The sequence below is a fragment of the Rutidosis leptorrhynchoides genome, chromosome 1 (genome assembly GCF_046630445.1).
Source record: "Rutidosis leptorrhynchoides isolate AG116_Rl617_1_P2 chromosome 1, CSIRO_AGI_Rlap_v1, whole genome shotgun sequence".
Lineage (NCBI taxonomy): Eukaryota > Viridiplantae > Streptophyta > Magnoliopsida > Asterales > Asteraceae > Rutidosis > Rutidosis leptorrhynchoides.
The window spans coordinates 51,575,870-51,595,317 of record NC_092333.1 but is presented as its reverse complement, the minus strand read 5'-3'; the positions used below and the strand labels follow the sequence as shown (position 1 = coordinate 51,595,317).

At 34.1% G+C, this 19,448-nt stretch overlaps 2 protein-coding genes and 1 long non-coding RNA gene across 4 annotated transcripts; all 3 read right to left on the bottom strand.

The window, feature by feature from the left end:
• Positions 1-236: 236 nt before the first annotated feature.
• LOC139867815 (uncharacterized) lies at positions 237-3,544 on the bottom strand. The gene is made up of 3 exons (XM_071856190.1): positions 2,777-3,544; positions 1,505-2,044; positions 237-335 (listed from the first exon to the last, which is right to left on the bottom strand). Exons 1-3 carry the CDS (start codon positions 3,542-3,544, stop codon positions 237-239), a joined length of 1,407 nt encoding a protein of 468 aa, XP_071712291.1.
• A 1,444-nt stretch (positions 3,545-4,988) lies between these two features.
• LOC139859827 (DDT domain-containing protein PTM-like) lies at positions 4,989-13,516 on the bottom strand. Its single transcript, XM_071848598.1, has 9 exons — positions 11,839-13,516; positions 10,727-11,269; positions 9,414-10,281; positions 8,447-8,732; positions 8,218-8,342; positions 7,369-7,826; positions 6,815-6,843; positions 6,099-6,686; positions 4,989-5,723 (listed from the first exon to the last, which is right to left on the bottom strand). Exons 1-9 carry the CDS (start codon positions 13,110-13,112, stop codon positions 5,170-5,172), a joined length of 4,725 nt encoding a protein of 1,574 aa, XP_071704699.1. The 5' UTR covers positions 13,113-13,516; the 3' UTR covers positions 4,989-5,169.
• A 359-nt stretch (positions 13,517-13,875) lies between these two features.
• Positions 13,876-16,795, bottom strand: LOC139859821 (uncharacterized). 2 transcript variants are annotated; one of them, XR_011763184.1, is made up of 4 exons: positions 16,512-16,795; positions 16,374-16,440; positions 15,653-15,746; positions 13,876-14,802 (listed from the first exon to the last, which is right to left on the bottom strand). It is a non-coding gene; the product is annotated as an uncharacterized lncRNA (long non-coding RNA). The 2 variants fall into 2 exon arrangements; XR_011763183.1 differs by having other exon boundaries at positions 13,876-14,272.
• Between the last annotated feature and the right edge of the window lie 2,653 nt (positions 16,796-19,448).

The following is a 19,448-nucleotide window of genomic DNA, read 5'->3' as shown; positions in this document are numbered from 1 at the left end:
TGATATTTGGTGTTGGTAACAAAAATTTTCAGCTTTTCCCAAAAAAAAAAAAAAAAAAAAAATATGTTTAAAGGTTCTGGAGAGATTTTGTAATCGTTCAATCATTTGAAGTTGTTGGTTGTTGAGCTTGGAATAAGATTTCTGTCATTTTCACAATGATAAAATTAATTTTATGAACCTCTAATAAAATAAAATATTACATTTAATCTATAATTCATTCTGTACATGAGTACATCTCAAGCAATTAATTCATCTTCCATGCATTCTCTCAATTTAAGCTTTACCACCTTCACGTCGTTGCTCTTAACCACATCGCAACATTCTGTTTTTCCATTCTATGACAAAAAGTAAATAATATAGTAATAATTTAGACAAAACATAACGTCAAGCTACTAAAAAGCTATTGGTCTAGCAGGATTGAGCTATTAAAAAGCCGCCTATCGGTATCGAGTAACCCTCAAATTAAAGGGAGGTGATACTCACACACCAGTTTTTGATCCATACACATTTTTTACCATAAAACTTACAATTATAACCTTTTATTTATCTTGAGACTTGAACCTCTATTATTATTATTATTATAAGTAAGGACATAATAGTCAATTAGGTGTGTATGGATCAATATTGAGTATGTGAGTATCATCCCCCAAATTAAAACGGTTGTGGCGTTGTGGGATCAAGTATATGAGTGGACATTTGGGTTTACCTTGCAGAAAAACTGTCAGTATGGATACTGTTTAAGGAGTATTTTTTTTTCACAAGGCATTAGACCATTCGTAACGGTAGGGGGCGTGAGTTGGGGTCGTGAGTTGCTTTTTGATGACTAGGACGTGTGAGTTGTTTTTGTGGAGTAGTGGTTGTGTGGGTTTTTGGTGTGGGTTGGGAGTATTGTGATGAATTGTTAAAATATAATTGGGTTAAGTATTAAAAGGGGTATAAAATACGTAGTAATATTTTAAATTAATTAAAAAAAAAAGCTGCTGCCCAATCAAATCCTCCCATTCCCGTGAGCTTCCCCGTCGCCAGCCCACGGTTCAGCCTCACGCCCCTGGTCCCGCCCCTCACCCACGCACTGTTACGGCTCCGACGATGGCGTGGCCGGTTGCCATGTATGCCCCCACGGCGTGAGCAACCCCCCGTTACAATCGGTCTTAACAATTTGATTTACAAATAGCTACTGAACTACTTAAATACACGAAATACTATATCAATCATAGTTGTAAAATAGTGCAACCAAAGGGGTATTTTCCCAACTCGATTTAAAAAAAAAAAATACACTAAATTTTTTTTAATTAAAAAATAAAGTCTTTTTTAGTGTTTACTCTATTTCACTAGTTTCGCCCTCATTTAAGTCGGATTCAAGTTCCGTCACTTATATCAATCAACGTTCAGTGATGAATACTGAGTATTAATCGATTAGTGTACTCTATCAATCGATGTTTATTGATGAGTGTTCGATGTAAGTTAAGAATTCAGGTATGATGAATCAGAAATTCAAACTGACCTGGTTAGGTTTAATCACTCGCGACACAACGTAAAGTCTAGAGACATCATCTGCAGAGCCACGGCCAGCTAATTCACAAGGAGGCAGTCTACGTGAAGCTTGACGAACGTACTGTGTAACAATGTAATCTTTATTGATCGTTTTAACAGATTCAAAAGAAAACACATGAGGAGTTGCACACGAATTATTTAAAACAGGTCTTGTGTTGAAGATATAAAATGGTGGATTTGCGTTCCGAACCCATGGCGTGAACGTCTCTAGTGGGATTTTTAGGATGCTACGGGGGATGATTTGCTCGTAAATGTGAACAGAGTAGCCCCATGAGACTGAGAAGGACCAATTTAAGTGTCTGTTGTAACATATGGTTTGTTGTAGTAAACGAGATTGGTCGACATTTGCAGCTTTCATGAGGTGATTAATAGATTTGAAGCGGTTCATGGAGCGAAAGATGGGTTCGACATGGTCTAAATGATGGAGAGAAAGCAATGGAGCTTTTGGATGTGATGATAAAAATCCAGATACATCTCCATGTAGGTCCATCTGCAAGTATCAATTATGTTCAAAAAATGTGAATAGACACTAGAAGAAATATGGGCCTTTAGGAGGTGGAAAGTAAACCGCTAAAACGGTGAACATATACGGAGTAATATTTTTCCATTTCAGACTATTCGGAGTGGACAAGTATTTTAAATCTAACGTGCGCAAACTAACCGGATTATATCCTGACCGTTTTCAACTATTTCCCTAGCAACCCAAGATATGCAAATAGTCATGATACCTAAGAACCTTAACCATTAACCACTAGATTATCTGTATATATGTGTTGCCCTATAGAACCATATATCATATTTATATAGTCCCCTTATATACTAATAGGCATGCAGATTTCTGTTTGTTTTTACTGATTGTCGTTTCGTATCCCTTTTATAATAAGTTTGCTAATTTTATCAAATTATCACTAATATAAAGTTGATCTAATTATATTTATGAGTTCACATTATATCTAGTGATCTAAAGTCACAATAGTTTTTAACAAAAGGTACCACTTATGCATATCTTTACGACTTTACCCATATGGCCATATATATGGACTAGTTTCACAATCATAGAATTTTCACAATATATGCATAACTTAACTTATTCAAACAAAACAAAAGAAAAGAGTTCAACAACAGAAGTATTTTATAAATTGTTAGAAATTAACAACCAATTAGTATTATATTTAACTTCTTAAAATGTATTTAGGGAAAACCTTTATTTAATGGAAAATACCTGATGAAGACCTTGATGAATGGTCACCGAAACTCCAAAATCATTAACACAAGTCATCAAAATATGATCCGCACTTGTTAAATACGGATACCTTCTAAAACAATCTTCAATATTTTTTTGCACCATTTTGCCCAATGGGTAACTCATTATAAGTCCTGCTCCACCAAATCCCATATCATATGAAAACCATTGATTCGACATTATAGATTCAGAATGACCACCTATATATATGTACTTAGTGTGATCATATTTGGACAAAACATCAACTAAATTATCAACAAAAAACACTGAATCATCATCTCCCATTACATACCACCTCACATCTTCGTGTTCTTCCCTAAAAACCTCGATAACCGCATGCACCATTCGAACCATTATTGGTGCAACATGTTTTGTTTCATTTAGTAACTTTGTATTATCATCCGAGATACGACAAGGAGGAGACTTCGGCGACCATGGTAAGAGATCGTTTGTGGGGTTCGTGTCGAGGTAAAGGTAGCCACGAGTGACATTTGGGCGCCACCATGACTCTATGTACGATTTTCGAAAATGCCATGCTTTTGTCGACCCTACAAGTCCAAAAACTATATGTGATATGTTTGTGGTATGTTGTGATGATGAAAGTGTATCAAGGTTAGTAAAGTCGTTTTTGAATGAAGTGAGTTGGTTTGTGAACGAGTAGACAACAAAAACAATTAGGATTGATGCCGCAAGAGTGAGTGTTTTGTAACTTGTAGTTGATGAATATTTGAGAAGTAAAGATGGCATTGCTAAAGGGGAGATTAGATGTTTGAAAATTAGATTGGGGTGATCAATTGAATTAGGCAATAACGTATATACTTAAAATGCTTAATTAATAATTGATTAATTAATTAATTAGTGTAGATCTACTTAGGTTAGTGTTGCTTGTATTCGAAAAAGTGCAAAGTCGTGCTTAATAATATATATTATTAGTGCTCATGTTCAAAGTCAATCATAAAAAAAAAGTCTTACGATCTAATTAAGTTCATTGAAATTAGAATCTTTTTAGTATATAAAATAGACAATAGCTACGTATACATTACATATGAGCATACATACCCATATGGACTTGTATTGCAACCCACAGCATAAGCCCATAGGGGAGTAGGGGACCTTTTTTACAATAATAAAATAATAAAATAAAATAAAATAAAACAATGGTAGAATACTAATAATATGACCCGTGAACCCACGTGTTTGTTTAAGTGAAACAGTTAATAATATGTTTTAGGTATTAAGTGAATATAAATGCTAGTTATTTAGTTTAATGACCCGTGGAACCATGGATGTCGACTAAGAAACTTGTCGTTGTTTTAATATATTGATATACTTAACTTTGTCAGAATAAATGAACTACATTTATTCTCCCACCACCCTCTTTCAATTTTCATCACTATTACTATTTTCCTTTTCATAAAAGCCTAAGACATGTATTTCGCATACATATATAACGTAATTAATCATTAAAGAGAACTCATATTTGAATAATAGTAATATAATAAAAATAATTATAATTACAATTACAATTATAGTTAAAAATAATAATAATAAAGTTTGCTTCAAATCGAGTATTTATATTTTTAATAATAATTATTAGTAATAACAAATGACTTTTGAAAATTTTAAAATAATTAAAATACAATTATTATATGAAGATTATACAATATACTTCAAAGTTGTACATATGTTCATGATGTGTTTTACAAGATATTGTACAATTTGTTTTAAAGTTTGTACATATGGTCATTAGAGTATTTTATAATAAGGTTGCACATAATGCTTCAAATATTGTACATATGGTCATAAAGTTTTACCATAAAGTTGTACGGAATGCTTCAAATATTATACATATGGTCATGAGAGTATTTTATCATAAGATTGTACTTAATGCTTCATATATAATACAATTAACATGTTAATATTTTTAGTAAATACAATTAATTATTTTAATAACATCATCATAGGGGATTTAGAAACTTTTTTTTTAATTTTGAATTTCTTTTAAATTTGAATAATTATTATTTATGACATCATCATTTTAGAAATTTATTACCAAATAGTCATTGGCATGGTATCATGCCCTTCAACCAAGACGCTGAGGGTTCAAGTCCCATTGTGGACATATTTTGTAGCTTGCAGACCCTTGTACATATTGCAGAATACATGCAATGTCATCTACAATGAAGTAAAATGTTAAAAGACTGCACTAATGTAGCAAGCAGTTCCTTGATAATTTAGTGTTTTTTTAAAAGCTCATTGTAAGAAAATGGTGAATAAATCAACCCGATGGACATCACATCATTTGATCACCCAACATATGGGTTGCAAGTTAAATGCTATTTTATCTACTAATTCACCAATCTTCATTTGCTTCAATCAACAGGATCTGTACTTGATTCTTTCGCTTTTGAAGAACCATTTTGTTTAACTGCCACACGGGTTCTGCTATATGTCAATAGGCTTCCCTTTCCCACTTCAATCACTGGATCCACCTCAGGCCCATTTTGTGCATCTTCTGCATGGTTCTCTTCGACGTGGTCTTTATTAGAAGCAGGTCCATTTTGTACATATTCGACATGGTCCTTATCAGATTCTGGTCCGTTTTGTGCATCGACTGCACATTCTTTTCTAGAACCAGGCCCGTTCTCTGCATTTTGTTGCTTTGGAGAAGCATCATGATTTAACATATCTTTCTGTTGTTTAATTGTACCTGAGTTCTGCTTCATAAGTACTTCACTTGATACCTCGACACCAAATTTAGTTCCCTCGTCGTCTTCCTTTTCTTCACCCAGACCTGATTTGTCACTTGCAAAATGTAGGTGAGGGCAGATGGGTGGGGCCCTTTCCCGACAATTATGGCACTTAAAGCTGATGATTACCCCTATGTGTTCTTCTTTAAGCCCAAAAGCATCCCCATGGTACCAGCCTGCATGGAATCGAATAATTAATCAGAAATCTTAGACGATGTAAGAGTACATGTACTAAAGATGACAATATTCTCTATATACTTGATTACTTGCATATAATCTTGAAATCTTTTTTAATTTTGCAAATGATTATTATCTATGTAACATAGTTTTTAACATAGTTTTTTTATTTAATTATATTAGTAAAGTTAATATACACTAGTTACTGACTTGGACAAAAAACATTAATGTTTGTTAACCCAACCGACAAGGCCCATCTTGACTCGTACCAAAAAATAACCGATTTTGACCACAACCAAAGCCTCTCGGCCTGCCATTTCCCATATCAATTTGCAATCGAACACTGTAAATAACAAAGAAGACAAAGTAATTACCTCCACAGGTCTCACAACTAATATAATTCAACGATGATCTGAATTCAGGTTCGTCGCAAAGACAACATTTAGGTTGACTTGAGACAGAATCCAAATGTTCGGAAGCCATAAGATGATTCTTCACCCTGAAATCTTTAACCCGTTCATCATTAAGCTTTCTTGACAAAAGTAGACCATTGAGCCAATAAGCAGTAGCGTTCATTTGTGATCTCTTCTTTCGAACACTTTTCTTCACTTTTCTTGGTCTTCCTCTTTTACCCTTCGGTTTTTCTAATTCATTAACAATAACTTTCGATTTTTTCTTCTTACCGCCATATTTATTTTTCTTCACTGTCTTCCTTTTGCTTTGCAGTGTTACAACTTTAGGCGTGCGAGCTGATCTTCTTAAAGGTACAACAAAAGCTTTACTTTTGGTTTGTTGTACCAATTGCTTTCCTTTGCCATCCTTTTTAATGATTTTCGATACTTTCTTGCTCTTCCAAGAACGTGACTTCCACTTTTTGGGGGTGACGGTGTTGCCAACATAGCATTTGTTACACGTATATGTGCCTCCACTTGTCTTCTTCACATGTCTTTTATGAAAAAAGTCTGCATAAAAACAATCCATCGTATATAGATTACAGAAATAGAAATGATTAGTTTCAAATTATGTAAAGGTAGCTTTGTATTATCATGTTAATGATGACAAAAAAAATCTTACGGTAGAAAGTATTTACCTTCACAATATTGGCAGCTAATGGCATCCCTGCATTAAAAAAAAAAAAAATAAATAATAATAAAAAAAATAAAATAAAAGGTGCTGTTAGTACATCAATCAAATTATATGATTACATAAAAATAATAAATGTTAAGGATAGGTAGTTCTACGTTCATCTCAATAATCAGTTTCTTAAAGTACATCTTTACCTACTGCTCCAAATAGGGTTTTTGTGTTTAACTAGAAAACCATAATCACTTTTACACAATCACTAAAACTTGAAGCATCAGTTTAGCAAACAAGTAAAACACCCTCCTAGTGTTCATGTTCTTCTTTCTGATGTTTCATAATAAATGAAGACTAAAATATTGGAATCAATTTATTTTACTAATGTAACCCTTATGTTGCTCAACAAAATAACCTAAGTTCAAGATAACTATTATTCTTATAGTACCTTCTTGAATGTGTTGGCTGTTGCAACTCGGGTTCAGGTCAAAATAGGCAGGGGCTCACGTACAACATTTTTTTTTGTAAAAAGTTCAAAAATTTTGAAATAAAATAACAACAAAGTACCTGATAAGGACGTCCTTATTGCAGAGCCCACATTGATAGTTCTCAGATCTTTCAGTTTTAGCCAAAAGATACGAGAAAACGTCCTTCTTTGAGGACTTCATTACTCCTCTGCTATTTGAAAGTTTACTCACTCTCACCTTATTCGACTTTAAGGAAATTCTTTTGTCTTCAAACGTTTTTAAGAGAAACAAGGGAACAAAAGGCTCCTCGACCCAATATTTCTTCCTTTCACTTGATGCCTCTTCAATTTTAGACCCATGTTTTAGTATGGTACCAGGTATAAATCTTCTCTTGCCAAAATCCAAAAGATATTTCACAACAGCTCCTTCTGAAGATTTACGTCGGACGATAGCTTTTTTGAATGACCTCATTGACTTTATAGATTCCTTATCCATCTTTGCTAGATGACTTGTGTTCTCAATCTCTTCCCATTTAATGTTTGCATCAAATTCCCTAATCTGAAACGTGAAAATAGTTGAATTGCTGATCAACTGAAAATCTATTATTGAGAGTCAAACACATATATTATTGGCATCACTCAGCTGTAGTAAAAAACATTATGACTATTCAAATGCAATTGAACTATTCGAGTAAGTGAAGCCACTTAAATATGGTTTGGTTAACAATAGAAGTGGGGAAGTGGTTGACTGAACGGTTCATACACATAATCTTTAATACATGTAGAAAAAGGTCAGGTTGGGATGACACCAACGCTTCTATTATCAACTTTTTACATAGTAATGTATTTAAAATATTTATAAAAAAAATGTACTATAAAATTAATAAATCTATAATCTATCTTCAATGAAGCATTAAATTTGAATAAACTGAGAAAGCAGTGAAAAGTACCGAAAGAGCAAGCTGTTCGACACTAACTGCTGACTCAACAAAAGCTCGCCATACAAGAGCTTTGTTTCTCTTAGGAAAATCGTAATGTTCAGGATACGTTATACCATCAATCTTCTTGCCCCCACCTAACAATGTCAAAAGTTAAAAGAAAAAAACACGCAGAATCACTATCCATTAGTAACTATATGAGTAAATTGAAACTAAACGTTTAACTTAATTTGATACAGACCTTGGCGGGCAGCTTTGCAAGCCAATGCGCGAGGCAAACCCTTCCAATTAAAAAGCTTTCGCGTGAGCCTACCACCCCTCCACCAAAAAAGGACGAGACCAGTTAACGCATTTTTCAAAGAACGGGTCTCGGGATCCAAAGCAGATCTTTTTCTTCCAGTTACATTTCTTGAATTCGCGCGTAACTTGGATGCCACGAAATGAGAAGCGGATCCGACCGTGACCACCGAATCCACTTGTTTTAGCCAATCATCCGAAAGTGCACGTGACCAAATATTGGACTCTAGCTGAACACAAAAGTAGTACAAGTCAAATGCTTCATAAAAAATAAATCATACTTTGCATCTAAAAGCTCACTTATAGCACACGTTCGAGAAAACTGTAAGTGAAGCGTCACATGAAAGCATTATACAGAGTAGTAATTATAACCCATTTGCATCGGAATAAATCAATTCAGGTTGTATAGTACTGGAAACAGATTAAACAGGTCAGAATTAAGAAAAATATATAAATATAAGGAAAAAGACCTGTCAAAATGGGCCAAAACCGATTAAACAGGTTATAACATATGTAGATATGCTACACCAAGAAATAAATCGATTATAAATTATAGTACAGTAGCAAGTAATAACTCATATATAGTGGAGGTGGCAATTTTAACCAATTTTGGTTGGTTTAGGTAACGTTATGAATAGGTCAAATGGGGGTCACTTCAAAAAATCTGTTGCGTATAACCTCTATAATAGTTATATCAAAAGAAATATTTCTTAACAAAATCTTTCATAATAATATTACATTTATAACACTCATTCTTTCTAAAAAAGGGATTTAAATGTGTTAGTTAGTCGGCAAAACTAACACTATCCGATATCTAACCAGACCAGCCCCATTTGGGCACATGTAATTTAAAGCTGATACTATACAATTAACTTAATATATTAATAAAGCAAATAACAAGAGATTCTTACCGTGAGTAACAAGTCTTTAATCGTAAAAATATCAGATGCCTCAAGAAAACTCTTACGATAAAGCTTTGGGAAATGAGGACTAAGCCAAGGACCCAATAAAAGACCGTGCAAACGATCTTCAATGTAGAGAATATGACACATGACATCTATAAGACGATCATTCCTGGTTATTCTTGAATCAAAACCTAAGACTTCACTTGTAAAATTTCCTAAATCAGTAGGATTATCCATATAGAATAGACAATTCCCATCATCAGTAGGATATTTGCATGCAAGGCACCAACCACATTTTTCTTTTCGGGCATTTACACTTAGATTCTTCATATTAGACCAACAAAAGTCAGCAGATGTCTTTGTTATGGTTTTCATCTGTACATTAATCAATTCCCTCAATGATTTTGTAGGTGCTTGAGAGGTCTTGTGTGATAGTTTCGGCGCCCATTCTTTAGCCACTGTTGACGCCACTCTAGCAAAACTATATAAATTCAGATAACCAACTTTTCTTATGGTTGTTTTAGATAATTCATAGCCACTGTTAGAAGAATCAATATGGTTTCTATTGACAAAAGAACACTCTTTTAATGCACGTAGTCTCTTTTTTGAGGTATTCTGAACACCAATGACAACTTCAGACAGCTCAGAAGATCCTGCAGAGTGAGTGAGAGGTTTTTCTAATTCTAAAGAAATATTTTCTGAATCTGATTTAGTTTTTTCTTCAATAAGTTTTGTGTAAACACGCGAGTACTTGGTTATGGCATTGGATATAGCTTTATAAGAACCATTCGATGAATTTAAAGCATTGGTAATAGCAGTCAAGTCATTCATGTGATAGTAATGAAATGAAGTTTCAGCATCACTATTATCTGACCTGCAAATTCATCCATGTAATCAATTTAAAAAAACACTGATATAATATCTAGCAAGTGTAGAAGTGGCAGGTTGTTCAGTTTGACCTAAAAGCACTTTTGTCCAATTTTAAAGATTTAGGTAGCGTTATTATGTGTTATGTATGCGGGCTGCAGACGTTTTTACTGCCGACTGTTTGTGTTACTAAAGACATAAGATAAAATAATTTCTTATCCTGTCTGCAAACTCGCAAAACTTGCAGACATAGAAATATGCTTCTAAGTATTGCAGAATTAAGTTATTTTGCAGATATAAAAACAAACAGTCTTCAGTATTCTCCTGAGACAACAAGTAAAGGGTTAAAACGCCACCTTCAGGTTACATAATCAATTTAAGTTCATATTTAGAAAATAAATTACTATGAAAAGAATCACCTTCACTGGTTACATAGAAGATAAAGAACTTACACCAAAAGGTAGCCACAGCTGCTATAATATAGTCGTCCATGCGAGTCAACTCCCAACAAATCTGCTCCTCGGATCGATTGCGACACGTAAATTTCAGGATTTGACTTGTCAACCACACACTCAGGGCAAAACCAATCGCCTTCAGGCAAAAGATTAGTGGCAATACCTACACACTTAGAATGAAATGCAGCAGGACAACCATCACAACATATTAAGTTGCCATCCATTTTGCATAGGCAACATTCATCACTGTTCCAATCAGATGTTCCATCAATAACCGACTTCGTCTTTAAATTGACATTTACAGCATTAGTGCGTTCACCTACCATTATCCTCCGATTAAGCTCTGAACTTATAGCTTCAGATTCGATCACGTCATCACAGATATACTTCAGTATTTCAACCTTCACAAATTCTGACTGGTTATGATAGTCAGACTTAAATAACCTCCAGTGAGAAAGATCAAAACCAGGTTTCATAAGTAGATACTCGGCCATAAAGATCGGCCATGTTATCAAATCCAGAAGATCCCAGTTAAGATCCCTACATTTTATTTTATATCATATATAGATGAAGAAAAAAAAAACAAATAAAACAGAACAAAATTGACAGAGGTGGCATTTTAGATGGGCAGGCGAAGTGGATACTAAGTAAATAAACCTAGGTTGGGACGGGTCACTTTCAGTATGAGTTAATATGGACAGGGTCAAGCTTTGCAAATAAAAATATGGACTGGTCAGGTTTGTGTAAGCACTTTTTGTTGATTATTTCTAATATCAGTAAAGTTAACTAACTGATTAAAAACACAATATTAGACAACGATAATCTAATGTTTGAATAGATACTATTTAGAAGGTAACTTCAGGCAACTTTCAACCCATTTGAAATTATTTTCCTTTGACCTATATATATAATATATATATATATTGAACTGCTTAAACACAATAAACTTCAGGCAACTTTCAACCCATTTGAAATTATTTTCCTTTGAGCTATATATATATATATATATATATATATTAAACTGCTTGAGTTATAACACAACCTGTTTAAAAGTATATCGGTGCAATTGCCAGCTCTATAAGTTCTTGAACGTAGCAAAAGATACATACCTTAGGCAATTAATAGCTGATGTTGAGCCCTCACTTGATTGGAACTCTAAACGTTTCCTTAAAATCCTCGAAAGAGAAACATGGATAGAATCAATCAGTAAATTAGGAGACTTGCTTCTAATTGATGCTACAAAATCCCCCAGCCCAAATGGGCTTAAAAATAATACCGTACTAAACGACCTCAAAAAAGCATAAACTGAAAAAAGATCAAGTACTGGAAGGCCTTCTAAATTCAAATTTCCTGTTGACGGTGGCAACTCCAGATTCATAATAACCCTACTTGGTTCTTCAGATTCTTCACATCCAGAAACTGTAGGCTGCTCATCTGAAACTGCACTTATTACCGGAGACGCGCCAGGTGGCACTTCACTGTCATCACGGTTGCAGTTTACAACATTAATGACATCATCTTTAGCAGATAACTTAGATCGTCTTCGAGCACTCCTTTCTCTTATTTCCGGAGACACGCCATTGTTTTTTACAGCATTAACAATATCATCTTCAACAGATAACTTAGCTGGTCTTCTAGCACTTCTTCTTAGATAACTTACCGGAGACACATCAGACAGCACTCCACCATCATCACCATTGTTTATTACAGCATTAACAGTATCATCTTTAGCAGATAACTTAGCTTGTCTTCGAGCACTCCTTGCCCTTATTACCGGAGACACATCAGACGGTAGTCCACCATCATCACCATTGTATTTTACAGTACTAACAATATCATCTTTAGCAGATAACTTGGCTTGTCTTCTAGCACTCCCTGCCTTTTTTACCGGAGACACATCAGACGGCACTCCACCATCATCACCACTGTATTTTACAGTACTAGCAATATCGTCTTCGGCAGATAGCTTAGCTTGTCTTCGAGCACTCCTTCTTAGCACACTTTCTTCCCCTGTTTTTTGAAAATCCCCAAGCTTTCTTCTCTTCCTACCAGTGTATGTTTTCCCCGAATCTCCATCATCATTAACAACCGGCGAAACATCAGAAACTGAAACATTATCCGTTTGCTCTTCGACCCGAGTATCCCTGACACAATTCTCTTTTTTCATATACCCACCAAGGTCAACATCTTCATTATCATCTAACTCCATATTCAAATCAATACATTTTTCTTCCTTAACACATTTATCAACCAAATCATTTACATCATCCAACTCCATATTCAAATCAATCACACCATCATTTCCATTTCCATTTCCATCACTCAAATTCAAATTATCCTTAACACATGCATCAACTAAATCATTCCCCTCATGCAAATCCATATTCAAATTCAAATCAATTACACCATCAATTCCATTGCCCTTCCCATCACTCAAATTCAAACCATCACAATCAATACTATTCAAATTACTATCATCATCTGTAACTACATTATTATTTGAATTAGACACATCAATTTCATTACCTGAATGCGATTCAACAGAAACCCTAAGTTTCTTCTTAGGTCTTTTCAAAACCCTAGATTGAGATTGATCCGTACAAACTCTATCAAATTCAATAAGATAAGATAAGACATTGTAATCAATTTCTTTAGAGTCTGTGTCTGTGTAAGTGTGTAACCGATCACGAATAATTCAGCTGATGAATCGTATGATTTAACAAATTCCGTTGAAAATCCCAATTCCTTTTAATTCATTCCGTACAGTTCTTCAAACGTACTCCATTTATTAAAAGAATTAATCCTCGTAAGTTTAATTGTGGTTTAATTGTGGTTATAACAGTTGAATAAGGCATGATGGTTTGTATCTATAGGGTTCTCTATCTAAAAAAAAAATGGAGAGGGGTCAACCACATTACTATTTCAGTCTTTCTTTCCCTTCTTTACTCATTCATTTTGGTTCTAGAAATAATGAAAACTAGTTTTGGGTCCGCGCTTCGCAGCGGATTTTGTATTAACGATAGGACGAATCATAATGGTCGTATGCGTCAGGCAAACCGTTCTCTGTACATTCAAAATTATCAACATGTAAACTAAAGATTGATTCAAATTACCAATACTTTTTATTTTGCAAGGCAAAAGGCATTTCATCAAAATTCAAATGGGTCAAAGGGGCCAACATTAATACAATAAGCATGCCAAAGACATACATCAGTCCATACGCCAGAACAAAAGATAGCTGGTGGAAATAAAATACAACACATCTAAGGAAAAAAGACTTGATTGCCTTCAGACATGAGAAACTCCTTGTGTTTCCAATACACCTATGTTTTCAAGTGACCGATACTATATATTTAAAGCTAAAACTAACTTATCATTAATCTAAATTTTTAACTAAACTTCTAAGCATGCACTGCTAGTATGCTACTCACAATCTGTTACTGCTTCATGCTTTGTCTCTTGCTTTGCTGTTGCTTACTGTTTTTACATCACATCCTCGAACTATTGTATCCTTTTAACTCACATTCTTGAATCAATTCATCCCTGCAAAACAAAGTCATTAAATAATAATAATATAGCTGATAAATATGGAAAAACTACCACTACAACTCATTCGATACTTTTCGTTACAGATAGAAGCTAATTAGTTGACGTTGACCTACTTGAAATATGCAGCTAAAGTAGAGCAATTCAATAATACACAACCTAAATCTATAATTTAGCATATACTGACATATATGTGTATATATACATTTTAGAGAATCAGCTCAAATTATTTTTTGCGTACATCGCTTAAAACTGTTCTTAAACAACATTCTAGAGTTATGCCATTCGTACAATAGAAGAGGTTGGATTCCATTTTCTTCTCTTTGAAAAGGCCACTTGCACCTTACTGTTATATTATCATTTTTTCCTATAGTCATGAAAGTATAGAAGTTGTTGATTACAAATATGGAGAAATTTTTCTTCAGGTGGAAGTTCATCCTTAGAGTAACCATTGTGAATTCACAACCCAGCCTTTAGACAATTAAAAAAATGCAACTGAGTAATTGTTAGAAGCTATCAAAGGCAACCTGTAATGTTAGGAAAGGTTGCAATCATCAGATAGTGGTAATGACTACATACACAAAGATTGTCATCTTATACATAACATTATATGCTATAGATTCGACTAATTCATATTTATACATCTTAAAAGCATATAAAAGTGTTTTGGATTGACCCATTTAGACCATAAAAACAAAAAATAGCTATCCGTTTTAGCCTATTACCTGAGCCACCTGAAGCAGCCAATTTTCACCTCTAGTAACCCTCATGCCAATTAGTTCCAATTCAGGGAAAGACGTGCGGTAAACGATTTCCTAATTGGCAAAAAAATTACCTAAAGTTGCAAGGATTCTCCAATTGACAAAAGCCACAAAAGTCCCAGAAAATAGACAAGCATGTGTTTCCACATCTATGAGTCACTCGCAAGTCTATGAATTTTACAAATAATGCTTTGCGACAGTGACCACCTTCACGTGAATCATCTTCACGTGGCCTAATTTAAGGAACTCATTGCTACTCATGCACTTTAACTCTTCACGTTTTTCACAACTTATTGAAACCATGATTTAACAATCGGAATGAATTCTGAATGAAAATTATAATTCATTAAAAACTGTTGTCAACATAAAGAATGCCAGACTCTAAAACAGTTGTGATCCATTTCTATACACTATGTGACAAATAAGATTCTTCTACAATTCAATCCAAGATGATGATTTCATCTCACACTTTTACATCCTATGTATTAGTTGCACATTCACTCGTCTTCAATTTAGTTGCACATTCACTCGTCTTCAATTACTGGTTTTTAACATATACAGCTTACTTGACACATAGAACCAAAATTCAACATACTAACTTTGTAAATGAAATTACCTGACTGATAGAATCTAGTCCCCCTCTCATGTTTCCTGGTGCTATCTCGGTTATATAAACGGGAGCACCTTTAAAGTGCCTGCTCCATGTAAAGCTACAAAAAACACGGCACATAAACCATTATTTTTAATGATGTTACTACACTTTATTTGAAGTTAGTGGCAAGTTTCATTTAAGCATAATGATTAAAACTTAAAACGCTTGCAATATAAGTAATGATCAAGGACATGAGACTCCTGCACAGAAAGATTATATTAGGAAAACAATTTGAAATCAACAAACTGACTTCAATAAGATTATTGTCAATAGTAAGTTTGTTCAAAGTCAAAGAGCCTATCACTTCATGAAACTGAAAATGCAAAGATCATACAAAAATCAATAAGAAGCGAAACACACAAACACGGTCCTACATATAGATAGACAGGCGAACAATTTTTTTTTCTTTTCAAAGTACAAAAATCTGTTGATATAGAACGTAAAAGCTGAAAATTGTCACAATTTTAGTTAGTTACTGAGGAGACACAATTCAACCGCAATTAGATCAAAATTAGAATCAATTTTTTACCAATAAAGAAAACCCAGTTAGAATCAAAATTCATAAAGCATAAACATGTACTCCGTATATACAAAATTACCAATCAATACAATAAACATAAGCCATATCAAATGACATGAATAATCATAAAAAAGATTGTAACTTTCTATAAAAATGTATACATACCAGATAATGCACCTATCTCCAACAGCACCGATCATCATCTACATGGGTTCTAAAAAATTGCAAAACCCTAGATTGAAAAAACCCGAAATTAGTTCCACACAAATTATTTAAAGGACTTAAAATACACCAGTCACATACCTCAGCTTACCGTCGTTGCCGAGATGAACGTATTCACGTCGTCTTGTTCGTCGACTTTCCGGCACCGGAGATGTTTTCGCCGCTTTCGAAAAAGCTTCCGCTAATACACAAAATTTACACGGTTTTGAAAGGTAAAGCGTGACGGATTCATTGGTGGTAATGACGTCGTCTAATAAGGGTGTACGATCGATCGGGAAAAGGATTTGGGAGTGGTTCATTGAGAGAAATTGATTTTGTGAAGTTGGGGAAGAAACCACCAGAAGATTGTGGGAGTATATATAAAAAAAAAAAAAAAAAAAAACAATGCTACAGTTGAACTGTGGAAGTGTAGGCAGGGAAAATTACGTGAATTAGTGTATAGTGTAATTTTACGGGTTTGGTCCCTAAAAATAAAAATTTTATACTTGTTGTATTTTTTTTTCCTTCCGGAAAAGTAATATAGAATACGAAGATATTTTCGGGAATTACAAAGGAGGATGGAGCGGAATGAGGCTCAAACATAGCAAATTATAACAAAACAATCATACATTATCTATAACCGAAACTCAACCGCAAAACCAAAAAAAATTCAACCAAACGAAACCTAACAATACACAACAAACTCTAACAACAAAAACATCGAACTCTAAAAATCAAACTCTAAAAAAATCATTCAAGCACGAGATTTAAAAAACCTAAATACCAAAACGAACAGAAATCAAGGAAGCAATTTTTTAAATTTATCATTGATCGTCTCCCGATGTATATTCTTACCCGACCGGTTAACATTTTTATAGGAAAGGATGTAGTTGTATTTTGTAGTTGTAAATATTACTACTAACTAGTTTGTTAGACCAGTTTTAACTCGGCGTTACAAGCTCCAACTGCCCTTGACTTGTCAAATCTAACGTCCCGTAACGCCCTAACGAAGCATCACTAGTAACGCCAATGGGGTGTTAGTCATGCATCTAACGGGGGGAAAAATGTCAAAATACGTGACGGCTTTTTATTGGCTGTCATTTTGACCGTTTATATCAAACGATATCATTATCGTTATTTCTTTAAAAAAAAAAAAAAAAACAATGTGTTATATATATAAATACTCATATTTTACATTATATGATCCAGGAAAATAATGTATTCACACATTGTCAATGGGAGGAAAATATGATTACTGAGGATGCAAATAACTGACCTCAGCATATAAGAAATAGAGGACGGGATCAACAAACGATTTCTAGAGAAATTAGAGATAGACGAGTTCACGACCAACTTCAAGATGATATAGACGAACACATTTGGTACCTTCCACCTATTTTCCACAACTTAAATTAGTAATGTTTAATTTTATGTAATTTTAATTTTAATTAGTTTAGTTTATGTAATTTTTTATTTAGTATTAATATTGTATTTTATTATAGATGTATCATTAGTATGATAGTTATTCACAAAGAAAAATCATAAATCAGGTAAGGCCTACTAAACATGACATTGAAATCTGATATTCGAGCTTAAAAAGGTCGTGCAGTGACATTGTCACGTCATAAGAAGATTTTATTTTTTGATCAAAAAGTATAGTATCTATCTAAGACGTCACAGTCAGAGTTATGAATGGTCTTAGACCATCATTCATTATGGCGGGCGTATTGATCAGTAGGTGTGGGGTGCTTGACTGACGTGCTGGTAAATAATGGGTGGTGTGTTGAGTAGCATGTTGATGGGTAGGGGTTGGTATTTTTAATTTCTTTTTTATTTTTCTTTTTTTCTTCGAACGGCGATTTTTTGGCATCGGTAGATCATTTATTTCAACGACCCTCATCATTTACACGTAACACACACGTTCGGGTGAAAACTCGAACCCGATCGACGGTACCCGGGAACACATCCATTCGGGCAGTGGTTCCGGGATAGGTCCGTGAACGAATCCGGTAAAACCTCCTTATAGGGTCAATATATACCACCATTATTGGTGTTCAATTGGTTTAAAGAAAATCATGTCATCCCTTAAGATCGAACCCATGACATCTCCCTATCCCATTACACAAAGTACATGGGGAGAACCGTTGACTATGCCCGCAAATATAAAATAATTTTTATTTTTATTTTGTTTAATTAGTTATATTATTATTATGTGATTATAAAAAACAAATTAATTTAATAAAACACACTACTTGAAATTAATAATACGTTTATAATAATTGGAAAGTTCTAAAATAAAAGATTAAAATAATTAAATAATCACAATAATAATAATAAAAAATAGTTAGTGCGGCGAAAATTTGGTGAAAGATTCCATATATGCTCGGTTAAGTCTGCACGAAGTTGATTATGCACATGTTTGTCGCGTATTTCTCTATCTCGTGTTGCATGATCACTATTTCGATTCCAAACAAAAGCAGGTTATAGCAAAACCGTTATCCTCTTGAATCATATTGTGCAATAGCATACAAGCGTATAAGATGCGAACATTTTTTTGGCTTTCCAAGCTCGTCCAGGCACACGTAATATATTGAATCTACCTTGAAGAACATTGAATGTGCGCTCGACATCCTTTCGTGCACTTTCTTGAAATCGTGTAAACTTTGCATGTGGCTCGTCAGTTGGGGAAGAAAATGTCATAATAAGTGTAGTCCAATCCAGATAAATACCATCAGCGAGATAATAACCATGTGTGTAGTCACGACCATTTACGGTAAATGATGCTGGTGGAGTTGTACCGTTCTTAATAGAATAAAACAATGGTGATCGATTTAACACATTAATATCATTGTTGGAACCTGCAACACCAAAATAGGCGTATCATATCATAAGAAGCTATAACTTCGAGTATAAAAGACCGTTTTTTTATGACCACTTGTGTATTGACCTTTCTATGCAATAGGACAATTATTCCATTCCCAGTGCATGTAATCGATGCTTCCAAGCATCCCCCTAAAACCATGTTTTGCTTCGTGCGAT